This window comes from Micrasema longulum, unplaced genomic scaffold (genome assembly GCF_059751315.1).
Source record: "Micrasema longulum isolate JH-2025_06_02 unplaced genomic scaffold, ASM5975131v1 h1tg001995l, whole genome shotgun sequence".
Lineage (NCBI taxonomy): Eukaryota > Metazoa > Arthropoda > Insecta > Trichoptera > Brachycentridae > Micrasema > Micrasema longulum.
The window spans coordinates 105,760-128,133 of NW_028279165.1; the positions used below are offsets into that span (position 1 = coordinate 105,760).

A 22,374-nucleotide genomic window follows, 5' to 3' on the forward strand; every position below is an offset into this window, starting at 1 on the left:
TTCTTGTAAATTAATAAAATTGTGTAACACTAATATCAAAGTTTTATTTTCATAATAGTTTATTTTATTAGGTACATTATGGGTAATATACGCTCATGTACATTTAAAAAAAAATAAAGTAGAATTAAAATCCAATAAACGTATTTTATTTTGGATACATTACCAAATATATATTTTTTGTTTTTAAATACCTGTTTCGAATCACTCGTCTTTTCCTTAAATGCAACACGACATTACATCATCGTTTCCAAAAAGATTATTTACGAAGGTCTTTTCACCACTGAGACAAAAATATTATCAATAGAATAGAATTCTAATCCTTCAACCGCTGTAAAATGCAAGAAATGATACTAATGAGTGTTCTGTGGCGGGCGCAAGCAGGAACTGTGGGTGGTGATGGAGTACCTGGCGGGCGGCTCCCTCACGGACGTGGTGACGGAGACCTGCATGGACGAGGGCCAGATAGCCGCCGTGTGCCGGGAGGTGCTGCAGGCGCTGCGCTTCCTGCACGCCAACCACGTCATCCACCGCGACATCAAGAGCGACAACATCCTGCTGGGGCTCGACGGCAGCGTCAAGCTGAGTGAGTCACAAAAACTGCATTATGTTTGTCCCAGATGAGAATCTCACGGTACCTCCGCACACTTGTCACCTGAAAACAGTTTTTCAAAATCTTAAATTTGATCACTTTCATCATCATCATCCCTTTCCGCACCTAATGGTGCATAGGGCACTGCATTGGTACACCAATCGCAGCGTATCTTGATAATTTTAAGGTAAGATGATCAGTCTTACGCTTCAGGTACCAGTCCAGGGACTATGAAATATTCTAGTGAGATAACACCCTTTTAAATAAATATTTCACATCAACCATGTCAGAAATCGAACCCGAGACCTCTTGCATGGTAGGATAACGCGCTGACCATTGCACCACGAGGCCGACCGCATCAGAGGAGAGAAATCAAAACTTTTCTTTTATGTGTGTAAGTGTGTGGGAGCCACCTGACAATATAGAATCTCTCATGTGTAGAGGTATAGAAGTCTCTGACAGTCCAACATATCTCACGAAAGTGTATCTTTGACAGTGAAACAGCTTACATGATTACATTTGTACCTAACAGTACAACATCTGCTTTAACGTTGAATCATCTATGTTTTACCTCCCTCTTGTACATTTATTCCAAACAGTACAGAATCGCTCATGCCTCATAATACGGGATCTTATTATTATTATTTAATATATTTTATAAGTATATACAAAATTTTACATATGAAATATACATTAAGGAAAAAAGAAACAAAATATGCATGATGATGCAGCATCTCATACAGTTGTGTGGTGTGTTTGCAGCGGACTTTGGGTTCTGCGCGCAGATCTCTCCAGAGCAGTCCAAGCGGACCACCATGGTAGGAACTCCCTACTGGATGGCGCCTGAGGTTGTCACCAGAAAGCAGTACGGCCCTAAGGTTAACAATACTCTACCTCCATCTAGACCTAGGACATGTGAGGCGCAGAAAGCCAGGGGAACTTAAGCTACATTTAAACAGTTTTTAGCTAAATCGCTTCCAAACGTTTACAACTTGTTTTATATGAAACGATAAAGACTACGGTTAATGTTATGATTTTTCTTAACAAAAATGAAAATAAAATAACTTTTGGCGGTTATGTTTCTCTGTCATATTTTATTTGTGAAACTTATATTTAGCCACACAGAATTTTTTCGTTTATTTCATTTCCATTTTTGATATTGGCACTTGCGTTAGTGTGGTTTAAAATTCAGGATCTTTTTTCATCTAACTACATACTCGAATTAAATTTATGTCAAATGTTGCTCCTATGGCTCTCGTCGCCTCATATCATGGATTATCTAATTTCTTTTTTCTATTTTCACATCCGCTTCCAAGTGGAGCATGCGGACATCACCAGAAGCCTCCAGGAGACCTTATCGCCAGCCAGCACTCGCCTCCTCCCACGTCAATCCTACTTCCCTTAGTTCCGCCGAAAGATTGTCATCGACGGCCTTCTAGGACCGCTGGTGTAAAGAAGAGTCTAACTCTGTGTTCAAGCCGGGTCCACCGCCGCACCCTCAAAACGCTTGTTATAGGAGGCTGCTGCGTCCACTCTAGGACTTCAGTGATAGTTATGAAATCGAACTACTCAAGCACTTACTCTTAAAACTCAGAAGTTTGGTGTTTTAAGCTTTGGTAAGGTGCTAAGATTTGCACCCATACTAAGAGTACTGGCATTATTCAAGAGTTGAATAACAGGCATTTCATTTTGACCGAGTATAGACAGCACGCATGTTAAAAGTTGCTTCAGTAATTCCATCATGCATGCGACAGTTCTCAGTTATGTGAATCTAATTTGACTATGATAATTCTCTGTTCAGGTGGACGTGTGGTCCTTGGGTATCATGGCCATCGAGATGATCGAGGGCGAGCCGCCGTACCTGAATGAGAATCCCATCCGGGCGCTGTATCTCATCGCCACCAACGGCAAGCCGGAGGTTCGCGAGCGAGAGCGCCTCAGCCCGGCATTCCGTGACTTCCTGGACCGCTGCCTCGAGGTGGACGTGGATGCCAGAGCCCCCGCGCACGACCTTCTCAAGGTGACCTGACTTGAATGAGCTACGCTTCTTAAAGCGACTAAGAAATTGTTTGTAAAGAATGACATGTCCAGAAAACTTTAAAATGTCGGGCGCCACTCGACATACTGTATTGGAACACAAAAAGCAGTATATTAATTTATTTATCATTTAGCCACTACAAGTTTAGTTACATTGTACTTCAGGGGCGTGCCGTGAGGTTTTCCATTAGGGAAGCTGTCACTAGGTACATTCGCAGTAATTCGAGTTAAGTGCTTTGAAATAAACTAAATAGCAATTAAATGCCATAATTTCAGCATAAAACAGATAAATTTCATAGTTTAATATTATAATACCATTGCGTCAACATATTTAAGTGTTCAATTTGTTATAAAACAATCACAATATATGAAAAATAGACATGGATTGGTTTAAGGTTCGTAGGTTTTCACGGCCTTCAGAATACAGATAGTGTTTTTCTGGGTTATTATGCCGTGTTTGTGGGCTTTGTATTGCCAACGTTTCGGAGCACATTGCAGTGTCCATCTTCAGGGCTGAATGTATGAGTGTAGTTTTTAGTGTGTTTAATTGTGAGGAATTTGTACCGTGTCGCAGTCGGGCAATGTATGTGGTTAAGTGTGTGGAGTTTGTACCGTGGGCTTTGGAAGCACCGGGTACCATGAGGTTCGTAGTCGTAACCCATCATCCCTGTTTATGTTATTAGGATGCTTGTATATGGCGGCCTCCGTGGTGTAGTGGTCAAGACGTTTGACTCACAGACGGAAGGTTCCGGGTTCGATTCCCAGTGAGAACACAAAAAATAAATGCGATTTTTCTCAAGCCTGGGTGTTTTGTGATGTAATTCGCCACTGTAATTGGGCCTCCTGGCCTGTTGTGGTGCAAAACTAAAAAAAAAAAAAAAAAAAAAAAAAAATAAAAAATATTTCTATTAAAGGAAGCCATAGAAATATACAAGCATCCTAATAACATAAACAGGGATGATGGGTTACGACTACGAACCTCATGGTACCCGGTGCTTCCAAAGCCCACGGTACAAACTCCACACACTTAACCACATACATTGCCCGACTGCGACACGGTACAAATTCCTCACAATTAAATACACTAAAAACTACACTCATACATTCAGCCCTGAAGATGGACACTGCAATGTGCTCCGAAACGTTGGCAATACAAAGCCCACAAACACGGCATAATAACCCAGAAAAACACTATCTGTATGGATTGGTTTGTTAAAACTGTTTCCACAGAGCTTGTGTGCAGTTCCTTTTACCAGAATTAAAAGTAGCGAAATTAATTTTACTTCAGTTATCCCATAACTGCGCAGGCGAAAGGTTGTGTGTGGGTTTGTCGCAATTAAAAAAAAGTTATTAATGAACGCACATCGAACTCATCTCGAATCGCTTTGATTAACAACAAACTAAACTGTTTGTTGTAGTTACTAAAAAGGTAAGTTAACTTATAGATGATTTTATTATACATGAAAAAAGTTGGTATTGATTGTTTAGACGTCAAATATTTAGGGAAGCATTGGTTCCATCCAATACATGGACAGACCACGAATGTTTTACACGTATTCATTAACTTATGGCTTTTTAAGCTGTGCCTGTGTTAACCCTATATAGGACACCAAGAACAAAATGGTACATACATATACCACCAATATCGATGTATTTATTTTCTATTAGTTTGTATTAAAAAAGTTTTCCAAAGTTTATCCAGAAGACGGAAACTGAGTGATTTAATGTTTCTCTTTAAGATAATAAATGGCATGTTGGACTCTCCTGACTTGCTAAATATGATTCAATTCCGAATACCTGTTAGGACTACTAGACATAATGTCCCATTTCATATAGATATTGCTGCTACTAATTATACAATGAATTTACCTATTTCAAGATTGCACAGTCTAGGGAAGCAGATCAGTTGTATTGACATTTTTCACATTAGCCAAATGAAGTTTAAACTTGCTATTAAAGAAATAGTTTAGAATTTTGACTAATGTTTAAGTATTTATGTTCATTTATAAAAAAAGAAAAAAAATATATAAATAAAAAAAATGTCAAATATATTTATAAATGTACGACTAGATATTTGTTTTTTAGTTTTTAAAATTAAAATTTTTACGTATTTAAAAAAAAAAAGTTTTAATATTTAATTTTTTAAAAGGTTTATTATTTTGATTCTTTTTATATTTTATTTTTAAAAACAGTTGAGAACCCCTGAGCTCTTATCAGGAGACAGTTAGTATTATTCCTAGGGCATTCAATATACATTGCAACAATACCAACAAATCAATGATTTATGATTTTTGCTATTTTGAATATACCGCGTTATCTTTATTTTTATTATTTTTCTACCTAAGTATGTTAAGTATTAAAATCCCAAAGTTATTATACAGAAAATTTATAAAACAACTGTGTAATATGTATGGATATATTGTTATTATATTATTTCATAATTTTGTAATAGAACACTGTATGTTAATTGTATTTATGATTATGTTTATAAAAGGCATTTGTGCCGTGTATACACTAATAAATAAATAAATAAATAAACATTAATAATAAGTCATGTCAGTATAGTAATAACGTACACTGGTAGATCCTCGGAGTAATAAAGCGCTACCGCTGTAGAGCCGCCCATACAGACAAAAATGATTTTAGGATTATCAATCACGAAGTAAGCTATAGTTTACATCAAAATAATGGGCCTTTGGTACTCAGGTCGAGCATTGCAAGAGCAGCGATGAAACCATCCGTTACGCATCTGTTGTTAAACCAAAAACCAAACTGAAAATTTTCAATGCTTCTGTTCTATGCAATAGAGCTTAATGGCGTCTGCAGCTGTGGCGCGTTATTACTCTAACGATAGATCAGTATACCACTCAGATTTTCATATGCAATATGTTTATTTTCTTTAAAAGCAAAGCAAAAAATACCCTTTAAAGGGTTGAGTCGTAATAATTATCAGGAAAAAAATATTAAGCAAGAAGAAGTAATTACAATAACAATATAAAGAATAGCAGTCCAAAAAATAACATTGAGTACTTTTACAAACATAATCTAGAAAACAGAATAGCAAATTCATATAAAAAAATCAGATCCGGGTACAATTTAGTTAGAAAAATCTCGCCCAGATGGAGCTCTAACTTCACAAAAATCATCTGATGAAAGAATTTAAGGATGTTCAAACATATGTAAAATAGTTAATGTTACACGGTGTGTAAATTGGCTACTTAAACCAGCCAATAACTGGTCATAAGCTCTCTAAATCCCTAGACCTCCGTATTTCCTTCTCAAATGTTCTCCATTTCTGTTGTAATATGTTGATATAAAAAAAAGAATGAGTCGTGTTCTTCTTTCAGCACCCGTTCCTTAAACTGGCGCGGCCACTGGCCAGCCTCACCCCCCTCATCATGGCCGCCAAGGAGGCCGCCAAGGATGCCGCCAAGGGCCACTAGCGCCACACGCGCCCACTCCGCGCACACTCGACCCGCGCGCTCCTCCTCACGCACCCCAGGGGCTGAGCTAGCCGCTTGTTAGGATTCAAACAGACCGAAACTAATGCCCATTGCGTGTCATGCACTGCAACTTTTAAATGGCGTCGAGGAAATCAAATATGCGCTTCAACATCGAACCTCAACAGATATAGGAAAAACGCCTTTCTTCTTGTGGATATCACCAGACGCCTCAGGAGACCCTATCGCTAGCCAGCACTCTCGCCTCCTGCCATGCCGTCCCTTACTTCCGTTGAATAAAGATGAAAGATCGTCATCGATAGCCTTTCAGGACGCAGGTGTGTTAAAAAGGCAACTTGAGTCGAGGCTTTTCTGAGGTGTCTGCAGCACATGTCCAAGTCGGGTCTCAAGAAAAAATATAAAAAATTGAAAGCTTGTCTAAACTGGTTAGTAGAAATCATGATTTCTGAAGTGATGTATCAAATATGTACTAAATGCTGATTTGGTTGATGGGAACACTGAAATTCCTGCTTAAATAAAAAAAAACATTTCTAGTTCCTAGTTGTTACAAAATTAATATTTTATCAAAAGCACATTCACATAAAAAAATAATTTATATTTTCACACCCCTCATTTCTGCATTGGAGAATGAACTGAGGTTATAAGAATGTCAGAGGTTAAAAATACATAATTGTAGGGATTTTTCACCTTCTAAAGAAATATCATTATACAGGTGTTAGAGGCAAACATCCTGGCTTGCCTCTAACACCTGTATAATAAAAAAATTGGACCGGAATAGATAGCGCAAGACAGAAAAACATTTGCCTTAGTGATCGCCGATGTCGGGGTCCTGATACGGCACACGAAGAAGAAGGGACAAAACACCACCATAGTAAATCATCAGCTTCGCCAGAACCACCCGTTAAATTGAACCAAAGCTGCCTTAACAATATGCTATGGATATGATGACAATACTTCTTTGGAACCCTAGGGTTTTCAGGACCTTCGAGGTCCTAAGGAGAGCTAATTTCAACGGGGAATTGTTAAAATATAAAAAGGTCCATAAGATTTCCTAACTGAGTCGATTCCTGCGTGGAGTCAAGTATGATATCCTCCGACTTATACTGATGGGGAAGATTGAGGGACAAGGTGGACCTGGCAGAAGAAAAACGTCTCGGAGGAGTTGTTCCGGGCAGCAGAAGACAGAGGCCTTTTTAGAAGTGATTTCCAATACCCGATAATGCCCAAGAATAAAAGAAAACCAGTCAAATATCTAAGTTTTGAATCCTAACAAGCGAAAAAAATCGTCATGAAAAGTTAATATATGTATCTTATTCTAAATTAGTACAAACAAATTTATACAAATTGGACGTCTTTTGGGAGCGGTGTCGGACGAAGAGATACGGAATTACGGCGGTTGTGCGATAGACATTTATACACAATATGAACCTAGTTAGTCGACGGTAGTGTGCTAGTGTGGTACGGGCCGAGGAGGGAGCGGCCATCGGCGTACTTGACAATTTAGACAATTTCCGTTTTAACATTTTCGCACCTAGACCAGAACAAGGGACTTGTGATATACATACAAATATTCCTGTGCAGCGAGTTATTTTATCTTTTTGTATATTTTCAACAAAAGGCCCCCCAGTATCCGGTAAATTCACCATAAAACATACCAAATGCAACAATTAAGCAATATTCTTTCTCCTGTTCTGTATTTTTTTTACGATCTCTTAATTCAACAAAACGTGTGGTTTTACACAATCAGATAGCAGTGAAAGCACTTTTTTAAAGACCGTGGTTTTCCTATCCGTTTCCCTTATACTAAAAAACTTTTTTGTCAATAAACTAATTACTCTTCAAAAATTTCAATTTCATAACCCTCTATTTCAATTGAATTTAACTCTACTACTTCCGTTGCCCTTTTCGCTGTGAGTTTGGCAAATTAGATAGAGGGCTTATGTCAGGTATTTCTTTTGTTCCTCACGACCATATTGCAATGAGGAAGTTCAGTGATACGGGAAATTGGATATAAAAAATGTATTCTTACGCGCGGTAAAAATTAGAGCATTAAATTGTACAGCGAAGTTTCTTGAAAATGTTTAAAAAAAATAATAAAAACGACCTACATTGCATGACATCACATAGTTCTTCCGAATCGACCAATCACAAGAGATTTGTGGTAGATTTCCGATTTACAGTAAGTCAACTGAAGAATCAGTAGAACTCATTGTGAAGAAGGGGAAGAGAGAACTTGAGCGTCACTCGCGAAGTAATTAAAAAAATACAAAACTTTTAAAAATCGTAGCGCTGGTAATATACAATACTGATTTTTTTGGCTTAGTTTAATAATCTATTAACAAATAAAAAAAAAACTTCACTTCCTAATTGACCAGAATTAATGATCAATTTTCCCATTTCCACGAGTATAAAATTGCGATTATTTCAGAGAACCATAGCCTTGCGCATGACACGTAATGCTACTAACTACAGGCGCTTAAAGTATAATAAAAAATAAAAACAAACAACCAATTTGACACACATGTTTATATATTTCGTTCCGGATCGTGGGGAGTCGGTTGATACTATAAACTTTTACTTTATTCACAGCTAGTAATGTTTAGAGAGATATTTTTCAAAGTTTATATGAATATTATAATTTAGATTTGTTAGTTTATACATTGCTGCCATCTTGTGATCGTCTCTTTGTTGTGAACGTGATTGTAGACACATAATTCTGCATTGGAATGACTGCAGTTCATAGTTATATATAATTGTACATCTTAATTAGTGGAACCAACATATAATGATGATAATATCTCTTTTTGTTTTATTTTTCGTACTGATAAAACTTGCGAGACAAACTTTCAAAAGCGCGGAGTTATCCGATGCCGTGTAATTAAATAAATACATTACTAGCGCGAAGAAAATGGCATTTTATTCCGTGCCTTCATTCTCTAACGGATTTTAATCATGATCAGACGTGATGCTACTTAGAAATATGTATATTTATGTGTAGCATTAGTTTTATCAAAATAAGGCTTCATTAGAGAATAAAGGCATTCATGAATTGAAATGCCAATTTTTTCACACTTGTAATGTGTCTATTTAATTATACGTCATTGGTTTCAACATAGAAAAACATCTCGACAGAGACATAATATTTTTTTAGGTGGAATATGGAAGTTAAGGCATCTATAGTCAATGACACATGTCATAGGTCCTGTAAATGCATATTTTTTTGCAATAATATTTATGTTTTTTTGTAAATATTTCTCAATAATTAATAAGCAATTATTTTGATACAATAAACCCATATGACTTTTTATCGCTGTAGCATTTTGTTGCTGAGTCGAGCGCTATGGAGATATATTAGGGTGCACCCGCTGTAACGACATGACAGTACAATGACAAAATGTTCCAGCGGCCGGCGACATTAGGGTGTTGTGACTGTTCCCCGGCCTGTACATTAAGAGTGCGCTCATTAGTGACTTTTAAAAAGTGTCAAAAATTCATAGTCACCGGGGTGGGGTCTCTTATTCGCACTTGAAGGTGCATAGGGAACTACATCAATACACCAATTACGGTGTATCTCGATGATTCAGGTTTAAATTAACACTATATAAAAAAAAATGTTTTTTACATTTTATGCAAATTAACCGCTTTGCATATTATTTTTGTGAATTCATTTAAAAAAAATAAGTTGCTAGAATTCCACTCATGCATTTTGTTTTTAATTATTTCATATTCAGATTTCATAAATAGGGTCTAGTGTTCCATCGTCCATGTGCTCTGTAGCTGCAGGACGTCTTGTAATCCAGTTCCTATCTGTCATCGATTATTTTGGACGATAAGAAATCTAGACCCCTTTTATATTAAAAATGTAAAAGAGGGCTAGATTTTTTACCGTATATGCTCTGTAGCTGCAAGACATGTTGTAATGTAGTTCCTATCTGTTTTTAAAATTTATTATAATTTAAAACTGATGTCTAAAAAAATCCCAACCATCTATGTGCTCTGTAGCTGCAAGACATGTCGAGATATTTATTTTACCTCAAAATCACTCAAGAGCGCATTTTTAACAAAAATGGCTATATATAAATTCAGGACGTGAGTGATGAAGGTGTTGTCCCAATTTTTTGAAAATGTACTTAATTGAAATAAATGAAGATTTTATGTACAGTCCTTTTATATAAAACATTTTATAAAAATGTAGCAGAAAACCAATTTTGAGAGCGAATGAATGTGTTGTATTATCAATAATTGAGGGTATTCTAAGCAAACTTAGAAATCTCCACCAAAAACGGAAAATTGATGCCAAAATAAATTATACATAAAAACCTACCTACATAAATAATAGCGTAATTTAAAACCGTCTCTAAATCTTGCAAAAACAGATTTTAATTATTACTACTCGACATCCCAAACTTGGCATTCTCCATTGAGTCGGTGAAGCATAATTGGAAATCTCACAATTTAAAAAAAAAAGTTTTTCGCAAATATCTCAGTAAACTCCTTCAATAGAGATTTCTAAGTTTACTTCTCTAAAACCCTCAATTGTTCTGGTGTTCAAAACTTGAACCCCAGATATCTCTGCTTTCTGTTTTTGTCACAGAACTCCTTTATCCTCTTATATCTTCAATTATCCATAGTAATAATAAAAAATATTCCAGTTCAGATGATGACAATTTAAAAAATATATATTTCACGTCTGCATTGCTGGGAATGAACCTAGGATTTTATTGATTTTAGGCAAACCCATTAACCTCTTCCATATTCCCTCATAAAAAACGAATTTGTATAAGTTGAGATATTATTCTATATTGATTTTAAAAATTCAACGGTGGAATCCTGTATTTGTCGACAAAAATTTGAAGATGCATAAAAGTATTGAAAATAAATGCACTTGTAAAAAATACAACTTATAAATAATGTAATATATTTTTTAATGCTATTCCTCGATACATAATACGAAAACTGCTTGATTGTCTGTTTCAAATGTACTATAGCTTATTGCTGTCGGTTCTACTTATGAAATGAAGTTTTAAAAATAACATTTTCGAACCATCTCAAAGAGTTCCTTTGTCTGTATTGAATTATCTGACAAATGAGGGGTTTTATGTTGAGGTCCATTTTGAATACAATATTTTTTTACATCTTTAGCTGAATCTATTTGGTTACAATATGTAGTTTATAAATTTAGTGTTACCCATATATGTTTCCTAAGAACATATTCGTGAACATTATAATGATATAAACATTTAATTGTCAGTGCAATTAACAATTTAAACTTTTCTAAAATATACAAAAAAGGTTAAAAATTTAACACAATTCGCACGCCGGGTAATAGTGGCATAGCTAGAAAAAAATCATGAGAGCGTTTCACACATTGCGCTAACAGTAAACTGTCAATAATTGGAAAAAACAATAGCATATTGATGATTTTGCCACTATAATTTATTGAATTTGAATAAAAAAATCTTTGTCTTTTTGGCCACATCTTTAAGAATCATGCCTTTGGTTGTGCGGATATGAAATATATTTAGAAACAGTTCTCCAAACTTAATTTAAATACAGTAATTTTGCACTTGTGCCATTATTTCATTTGCATGTGACATTTTTAAGTACCTAACCAAATTTTGGTGATTTAAGTTTACGTGGCGTGGCTATCTTAAGAATGCAAAAATCATAGAATGCATTTTTCATAGTGATTTAAAAAAAGAAAAAAATGCTTAACTTTTGAACCATTCTTAAATTTTTTTTAATTGTCTATGGCCAAGATAATTCTTGTCTATGCACAAAGAGAGCTGTTAAAAATGTGATTGTACAGCACGGATTTGGTTGAGTACGAAAATGTTATTGGAAAAACTAATTTTGTTATTTTAAAATTATCTTATTTTTAAATGATTATCTTTATTAGAGTGCGCTTTTTATTTTATGTCGAAATAACTATTAGTCTGTACGCGTGCCATGTCTAGTATTCCATGCATGTATTTTTATCTAAATATATAAAAAAAAGGTTTAGAAAATTATTGTAATATTTATTATGATTAAAAACAAGCATTTATGAATTCGAACAATGTTAAATTTGATACCAACTATAATTTTTAATAGGTACATTTAAAATTATTTTGTTATTTGCTATTATTTATGAAACAGTCATTTGCATTTGTCAATTGATCAAACATGAAGGTAGCTGCACACCTAATTTCGCATCCAGTTTTTATTATCACAGTTAGCTTTTTTTCATAAACTTGCAATCTTTTAATATCATCTTCTAGTTTCAATCTGAAAAATTGTTTTGCAACAAACACCTGCAAATTCCTTATTCATCCCAGACCTCGGCAGCTGGCAATATGAAGTGTAATTTGTAACTTTTTTGCTTTGATCAATGGGGTCATCAATCGGGCATCGGTGAGTCATCCTCTATGGTCTGATCACTCTTCCGTTCTGTCTTACATAATCCATATTTAGTTAAGCACTAAAGTTTATCATAATCATCATTTTTACCCCACGTAATGGAGACCACCTTATCGCCAAAGCAATTGCATCGTATCACTTGTAACTCATGTGCATATATGAAATGATTAGACTTACGCTTCATGTGCCAGCCAGAGACTACGAAATATTGCAGTCCAAAACCTAGGAACTCAAGCAAGGAACCGTAAATCTAGTGCTTGATAAATACATTGAATGTTTTATTTTCTTTGTGAATTATAATGAACAGCTTCTTTGACAATGTGAATTAAGTATATTTTAAAAATATTACTAAGGGACACATTCATGTCTATATACATATCTGTACTGCGTATCATCAGAGTTCGGACATGAATTGATCCCTTTTATAAATGTTTTGTTTGGTGCAATTTAAATTTAAGCTATAGAATGATTTACGCGTATCGAAACTTAATAAAAATTATCACGCTATATAAATTATAGAATTAAATAGGTATTTTAATTAATTTTAGTTTCGTATCGCTTAAGCGAGACTAACTACGATATATTATTTAGTGATTTTTTAATCATATTACTTTTGTGTGTTGAATTTATTTAGTTGTAATATTGGTAGCATTGCCTGTCAGTTAAGTTGGTAAGTTCCAGGTGACTGCAACTAAAATAAGCTAAAAAGCTAAGAATATCCCCTTGAAATCGTGTTCATTATTTCATTTATCCCCACGAAAATTGTATGAAACGCTTGTTCAAATTTGTGCCAGACCAAATTTAAATCATTCGAAAAATCATATAATTTTAAAAATAAGTTTAGTAAATTTAGTGCACGAAGCACCTGATTAGAAAAGTAACCAGGTTCAAATCCCGGAGGAGGCAGCTGTTTTTTTTTATTGTGTTAGAATAAATATAAATTATAGAGTTTTATTATGGTGATTTTTCTTTCATTTGGCATCAGATAAAATTACATTCATCATCATCATCATTCTTTTTCCGCACCTTATGGTGCATAGGGCACTGCATTGGTACACCAATCGCAACGTATCTCGATTTTCTGTTACATGAAGGAAAGATGATGAAGGTGACAAAATGTATAATTAGGGAGGTGTTTTAAACTAATTTGAATTGTTTTTAAAATTAGGTACTATTGTGATATTTTCATTAATTTCAGGCGACATTTATTTATTTTGTGTCTATATCAAATGCAGTGCTACCAACTTACTACTAAATAAAATCTTAAATAAAATACACTCTAGGTTCTTATTTTATTTTGTTATTAAAGTGTGCCTAAACATCTATGTAACTTAAATTATGCATTAGCATTGCGTTTTCTAATTATTTATATTTTCATAAAGCCTCTAAAACAAAAGTTCTTATATTAATAATACAGTACGAAAGTGACAATACTGCATAAGTGATGGAAGAAATTTAATGTTTATGGTATTTTCTATCTTTGTTCCGTGATTTTTTCAGTTTAGATTAGTATAGTAGCAAAAAAATATCCTATCATAATGAGGCGAAAAGCAGTATTAAGAACAAAATTTCTGTTAAATTTCAGATGGCGATGGAATCGAGTATTGCCAGCCGATTTATTTTAATTTAATTATAGCACATTTAAGTTTGTTCTGACGAGAACATCCTCATTAAAAATATATGTCACTTTTCAAGCATATAATTACCAAAGATAAGTAAAAAAAATTACAACCTGCCCCATTTGTTAAATTCTTAACACATTTTACAATGTAAAAATTATACACTGTATTAGCCCGAATATTTGCAATCGATATTTGGTGGAGGAATGAGAGAAAAAAATCACCAATCTTTTAACCCCGATATAACGTAAATGTTTTTTTAGTAAAAAACATTGCACTACATTCGGGCTAATACCAGTGTTCAGAATGAAAATTTCACAAGAATTCCTCGATAATTTCTTTTTTGTTTTTAAAGGGGCAATATTAATTTAACACAATCTTTGTATTAAACAATCCATTTTTATTACCAAGTGCAATTTGTCAAAACCTCAGAACTTGAGATTATTATGACATTTTAAATATAATCGCTACATATAATTTTAAATATAATTTTAAGTGCATTAATTCTCTTTAATAAGTAATGACTTAATACGTCTTTCCCATCTAAAAACAGACAAATAGGCAACTATAACTTAATTTATACACATTAAAATTATTCATATTCCAAAGAGTATTAAAAAAAATGTAATTGATGACAAAGTATAACTGAAAATAAATTTCAGATTTTTAAAAAATAAATAATAATTTCACATTGTTCTTAAAGAAATCTATTGTGAACTAACTGCAAAACATTACACCTATCAGCAATAAAAGATAAACCGATTTTAACCTAAAAATCATCTGCGATGCATATAAAATTTATGAGCTTGTATTCAATTTATGCAATTTTAGCTGAGCTTAGACTGATGTTTTGTTTGGATTTGGATATTTGTGTGAACGTATCGGCCATTTTATATAATATTGAATATATCTACTGAATTTCATATCTTCATTCAACTGAGAAATTTCATATTTTACTTCGAGCAATACACCGGACTTTTCTAAAAATTGATTTCATAACAAGTTAAAATGGTTTGGCTGTAGTCCGACCGATGCTGATTGGCGAATCGTGATTGCGTTGATGTAGCTTTTCTGTTAGGAAAATGTATGAACAAAATTTAGTACTAAAACGCCCCGTTCGTCCAATTGGTCTGGTCAGTTTGCTGTCAAAGCAAAATCGATAAAATATGTTTTATATTGGAATAAAATTGAAACCAGCCCTGAATGTTAATGAAATAGGCACTAACGTATAATGCTATGATATAATATTATGTAATTAGTGATTACATTTATATGAATATTTTGTATAGATTAATCAAATCAGTATTTTTCGCATCTTTTATTATTTTATACGCTATAATTTTGTATTTTTCTATTATATTATTTTGTGATTTGTTACTTATACAATAACCGAAAACATTTTACTAATAAATTAGAAGATTTCTTCTTTTAAATTGTATTTTTATTTTTTATGATTTTCCTTATTTTTTCCCTTTTTTATGTAGAACATTGTTTTTCTTACACTAGGTACAAAAAAAACATTGTGCTTTCCGTCATTATCTGTTAAGTAATATTCTTTTTTTAAAGTATTTATAATTTCCTTTTTATTTATTGGTTAAGGCAACCCATCTTTATACAGGGATGACTTGTGCCATATAGTGTGCTTTAAACAAATTTTTTTGATAACTCAATTTTGTTAAAACAAAACAAAATTGAAATATGTCATTTTTCAGAATAAACTTACATATTTTCCCTTTTTGTTATGAATAAAAAAAATATGTAAAAAAGATTCATCATCAAAAGTAACATTGTTCAAATTATCTCCTTGAATTTTTTGAATATTCGGTCAAACTGCAATACAGCGTAACTATCAATTGAATTTTCTGGAAGGGGATCCTAAAAACTGTTATGTTAATATATTACTTACGATTTAAATGAACCGGAAATACCGTTGGGGTATCAGAAAAACTATATTTATAATAAAAAATAGCAATAATTAAAAACTAACGGCTCGCAATTTTCAGTAAAACATTTTCATTAAAAAAAAAAAACAAGTTACACGGTGTTGCAGTACCACCGAGGATATGCTATTTAACAGATATTGCTGTCGCAACAAAGATACAATATAATTTCTTAAAATTGAATTCATTATTGCCTGTGTCCCCTGTGTCACACTCATCTTCATTTCAAACAAAATATTTAATAGTATTTCCAATATCTGTCTAGTTGTCAAAATATCTCTGAGAAAATTCTACAAATAATATTTAAAAAAAAAAAAAACAAACAGTAGTTAAAGCACACACCACCTCAGGTAATACTTATATAAGAGTTAATAGTTATACTTAAAAGTCATAGAATCACAAAATATTTTTTTAGGTTTGATTTACTAGCCTAATAAATTATGTTCGATATTATAACTAAATAGTTAATTTGTTTTTTTTGTTGCATATTCAGGGTAAAATACATGCGTGTAAAACTAAACTATGGAATGGCTTTGTTGATCGTCCAGTTTATTAGTCAGATATGGTCAAAAAACAAGATTTATTAAGTTAAGTATGATTTTACTGCAAGTTTTCTTTAAGTACATTTATATAAAAAAAAATTACACCGACAGAGTTAAATAATGATATTGCTTGGGTCATTTCAAAGACCTTTCTAAACGGTCTACTAATAAAGTAGACATTTTGCCATTGTAACCTATCATTAAACTCAGTTGATCAAGTATTACATACATACATAATTTGACAATTCATATTCGATTTTAGGTGACTTTTCCAATATTTGTTTTCTGAATTTGTAATTTGGAAATGTCTCACTAAAGAGCTGAAGATTTTTATTCCTGAAATGATTTGAAGATGACCATAGATACATTGGGTAGGTCAGAACTGAATCTTGTTTTGAGATACATAAGTTTCAGATCTGTAATTACATCAGAGGATTCCAGAAAAAAAAAATAGTAATGTGTCCGAACTTTTAATCTATAAACTTGGTTCCAATAGAAATGGGTATAAATATGTAGCGTATGTGTCTGACCTGAATTATATATTTATGTGAGATAGACAAGTCTGGTTCTGACCCACTCAATTTTAAATAAATCAAATAGACACAATATGTAAAGAAATGACAATTATTGATTTTGGAAATGTGTATTTTAGAAAGTAAATAGCATGTGAATCAGACATCTAATCAATAAGTAAGCTTGTTATGCATTTTCGTAAAGTAATGATGCCATGTCATTGTTGTTTGATGTGTAATATATTAAATGTAAAGGATTTTGGTTTTCATATTATATGCGATCGATTATCTTATCAGGTGTGGACCAAAGATAGATAGGATTTTCCAGGTAATATTATTCAGAGTAGTGACCCATTCACAAAAACAAATTATTTATTAAAACTGTTTTTTTCAGAATCTACTGGTAGAATTTTATTCAAGTAATTATCTGAAACCTGTTCTTTATATTATACTATTAAAATATATTTTCAAACGTGGTTTCCAATCTTTTATGTATCCTAGTTAGAAAAAAAAAAACATTTATCTGTGAAAACTTTTAGTATAGTAGTTTTACAGTCAAAACTAATCCCATATTCGATTAGAATTTATTGGGATGATTAATGTCTGTTGAATGAGGAAGTTTAGTGGTTTTAAAAAAAGTACTATCAATCTAATAATATTTTTTATTATGTATTGTATTATCATCGCTCATTTTTTAAAGTTTAATATTGAAATTACTCCGGGCGTGACGCCACTAGTTATCGTCGGTGAGTTGTCCTGACATTTAAACATGGCTTTCCGGAAACCGGAAATGTATCAAAACAAATAATCGATTGCTACTGTTGCTGAAACAGCTGTTCACTAGAACTTGTGACATAAATTAGTTAATTTTTATTGATTTTTCATGCATTTTTGAAAAACTTTGCGGTACAATTAAATGGTCAATTTTTTTATTTTGTAAGAAAACCTTTATATTATATCCAATTTTCTAAAGCACTGAACTTCCTTATTGATTATGTATGTTTTTATGCCAAGTAATTTTGAAACAGGAAATATTAATGTCAAAATTTCAATTAAATAGTTTGTGATCATTTAATAAGAGGTTATAAATTATTCTTATCAAAATTATTTATGTGTCTGGATATCATTAAACTAACTTAAAAAGGCAAAATGATTTCTTAAAGCGGCGGTAATTACTTTGTAGATTATAACTAAAATAACACGTAACAAAATAAATTATCATTCATTTTATTAATTTATTTAATAACTGCAGTTGTAATGTGTAATAAAAAAAGGTAAACCAGAATACCAGGGAGTGCTTATGTTTTCCTCTTAAGAATTATAAGATTTGATCTGATAATGGATATTATCATTTATTGTGTATGCAGACAATTGGTAGAATTCCATATTTAATTTGGTAATGTATCCAAAATAAAACAAGTTTGTTGGATTATAGTTCTACTTTATTTTTTATAAAATATACCCTTTGTTTATTTTATAAAAAATAAAGTAGAATTATAATCCAATAAACTTGTTTTATTTTGGATACATTACCAAATTAGATATTATCATTATTTTTATGGAGAGTTACTACTGTTTGATCTTTTATTGTGGCTATGAAAATATATTTTATAATGATTAGGTAACATGGGCCAAATGAGACATTTACTAAGATGGCGGACTCAGACTGTTTCATTGCTTTTACTGTATCAATGTTTATTTTCAATTATATAATTGTGAATGTACAAAATATTGTATTCGTATTGTATAGCTAAAGATTTGTAATAGCGCTTTTGTTGACCACACATAACAGAATAGTCTTTTACATATATGTTTCTGTATATTTTAATGAAACAAAGTAAAGAGTGGCCTAAATCATGTAGTAACTTAAGTAGAAATATATCAAGAACAAAACTAGTATCATTTTAGGAAGAGGAAGTCATATAGATTATTTCTTTGTACCCTGTATTAGTTTAATTAAAATTTGTTTGAAGTAAGTTCACCTATTTAATATAAAACTTGCATTTTATCACAATCATTCTCATTAGAGACGCCTGTCACCATTTTGTCAAAGTATATTAAAAAATATTTCGTCGCTTTCTTCCTAATCGCTTATTATGGCTTGAATAAATATATGTGAAAATTCTTTCATAAATAAATTTTACTACCTATTTGAACAGTAAAAAGTTGAACTATGTTTTAATTTTTTACATTTTAATAAGTTTTGACAGAATGGTGTGTGATTATAATATATCGATTCTAGGCATTTTTCCTAGTATAAATTTGAACTTACATGCCGGGTTGCCATGTTTTTGAATAATGAAAATGTGCAAACTGTTTTGGACTTCTCAAGTTTGTATTATACAATTTAAAAAAGTATCTAGAGGTTCTTATGTTTCATTATTTAATTCATGCCTAGATTTTGAACTTGTTTTTACTTAAATTTACATCTTTTGTACATCCATCCAATAATTTCAAATTGAATGATATATCGCCAGGCCAATACTTAAGCCGCGAATCTGCATGATGCCCGATTTCGAGGTACATTAGCCAACCAAAAAATTTGATAGAAAAGCATTAGAAAACTGTTTAAAACATGGCGACCTAGGTTAAAATACCATCCATTTTACCAAGTAATAATATTATATTAAGTATTCTATCAACTTGTGTATATTTAATGTTTATCACTTTCTTCATCGATGTTGGTAGAACTGCGTTTTCTCCAACAGTCTTATGCTAATTTGTGCCATTATTAAAGTGGGCGAACAGATCCATAGCATAATTACTATATCATTACTTGTATATATGTTTTCTTCTTCTTGAAAATGTCTCGGCATTTTAATGTCTGGTCGCTTAATATTAATTATTTTACATGATACAATGTCCCGTTGCATCAAATTATCACATGTCGTTAGAGAAACCTTAATCATTGGGCTAATGTACATATCGTTGTTATAAAATTAAAATGTTCTCGGTGAAGAAATAAAGATTCGGGAGAGCAACCTTAGCCTGTTGATAATGCACAAGTCTCACAGAAAACTATTCACAAAGGACCAAAATTTCTTTGTCGGCCTCGTGGTGTAATGGTCAGGGCGTTTGCCTACCATGCAAGAGGTCTTGGGTTCGATTCCCGACACGGTTAATATCTGAAAAAAAACGCAATGAGCCCATTTTAACCATGTACCCTTCATATTTTAATATGTATATGATGGTTTTCTTGAATAAATATCTTCCTTGTCAGCTATTTTTGCACTTTTATGTCTGATTTAACTAACTTAACCTACATTTAAGGAAATGCCCAAAAGTTAAACACAACAGGTTTCTCTAACTCATGTCTAATAACCTAAATTTTGCAATTAGTAGGCATTTCAGATAAAAAATATACTATACACATATATTTAGAATGAATAGATGGAAAAATAAAACACAATGATATAAATTTGTAATAAAACATGTTTCTATGTGAGTTTCAAATGGAAAAAATACTAGGTACACTTGTTTAATTGACCAATTAGAACTCTTATCTCTAGTTACAGCAATATATTTTTAATTTTTGTTAAGGCTCATTTAGGCATAGTCCGTATTTAACAAAAATCAATTTACCTATCTAGAATAATATGAAATACATGTTGTAAAGAGTGAAAGGGTTTACCAGTATTTATTCTAGTATTTAAAAAACAAAAACTGCTCATAATTTTTAAGAAATTCGTTTGGAATTTCATAGCTTAAATGTTGAAAAATATATACCAACGTATAAAAACTAACCATCACTAAATATTATGTGCTTAGTACAATTCATGAGCTTTCCCAAAGAAAATATTTTATAATTTATACAATTAGAATTCAGAATTTTGATAAACCCTAAAGTGATACATTTTGAAGTTGAAAACGTCCTCTATGCATCTTTTAGATTTTGTCAAACATTTTAAGAATATGTACCAATTATTGTAGGCGACTAATACATAACTCATACCGGTACATGTATTTTTGTAATTGGATAAAAATGAATATTTAATTACATTTATTTTGTTAGGTGCCAGGCATTAAAATGTCGACAAATCTGCAGTTAATTCAATACCAGTTGTAAAAGTTTATTCGGTTGTATTTTAAGATATCTAAGTGCTTTCTACAAATCATTGTAGATGGCTCTGATGAAGATGATACACTATAAAGCCAGGGCTTATCAATGCAGAAAATATTTTATGGTATTTTGCATTTGAAGGTTAGCTACTGATTAAACTGGGCAACAAAAAAAAACTTATTTTTTGTCTCAGAAAGGAAAATGTGATTCTGATAGTACTTTTTCTCCTGAATTAAAATATGATATCGGTTTTTCCCCATCACTTCTGTGAAAACCTTGTGGTTTCCAAGATACAGGCATTTATAATTTTAAACATTTTAATAAGTTCTCCATTCTAAACTGTGAGTAACATTTCTGTATGCTTGGTAAGCTGCATTCTCCAGTGGACTCAATAGTTTCTCAAACTTTTCATCAAGTATTAGAGGTCGTATTTGTGGACCCACAAATATTACCTCTTTAATTTTTGCATCATTAATTTTAGGAAACTTCCGATTGAGGTACATGAATTCGGGAGTATTGTCTATGGCTTTGACGAAATTCTGTGGGTAATGGAGAAATTCAGAACACATATTTGAAAGCAGAATAAAAAACTGTATTAAGTGCAACTATTGATACTCTTAAGAAAAAATCATACGGACCAGTGTTATTTTGCATATACATAGGTGTGTAAGTGATCATTTACTGCACGCTTATCCGAATGATTAAATAAAACAAGTCAAATATATGAATTTTTATTATGCAATGGACAATAAGTACGATATCTGTTTAATGCCTTGTTTTCTATTTCTAATGAAAACCAATAGATATTATTAAAAAACATTCAAATTTGTTAGTGCAAATTCTCGGTGGAAGTTTGTTGTAGTTTACTATAGAAATAAAAGATGAGTGATACTTAAGATGTCGCAAAAGCGATGAAATCAGTCACTGGTTACTTCAAATTTGTGGATTGAAGTATTACTCGACTTTATTTCTATGATAAAAGATACCATTAAAGTGAAGGCTGGATAATCAAAGATTTTTTTGCTGGGCACCACCATCTTGCGCTAATACCAGAAACAAAATAAGTAATGATAATGTAGACAAAATAACTTGGGTCATAATTATTAAATGTTTAATATTGATGTACCTAACAATTGAGTTTTATTTGAGAAAATAACTGGTATTGAATATTGCGAGATAGATAGTATAAGTGACTGTATTCTATAGTTAAAACAA

The 22,374-nt window shown here is 32.2% G+C and overlaps 1 protein-coding gene across 2 annotated transcripts in view; it reads left to right on the plus strand.

The window, feature by feature from the left end:
• The window catches only part of Pak (serine/threonine-protein kinase PAK 3-like protein), a 33,883-nt gene extending 25,525 nt beyond the window's left edge, over window positions 1-8,358 (plus strand). Inside the window, exons 9-12 of one of the 2 annotated variants that reach the window (XM_088238897.1) lie at window positions 382-583; window positions 1,352-1,467; window positions 2,391-2,609; window positions 5,974-8,358. In XM_088238897.1, coding sequence (XP_088095023.1) covers window positions 382-583; window positions 1,352-1,467; window positions 2,391-2,609; window positions 5,974-6,069 — 633 coding nt within the window. In that variant the 3' untranslated portion in view covers window positions 6,070-8,358. Of the gene's footprint in view, window positions 1-378; window positions 584-1,351; window positions 1,468-2,390; window positions 2,610-5,973 lie in introns of both variants that reach the window. The other variant, XM_088238896.1, reaches the window with a different exon arrangement.
• The last annotated feature ends 14,016 nt before the right edge of the window (window positions 8,359-22,374 follow it).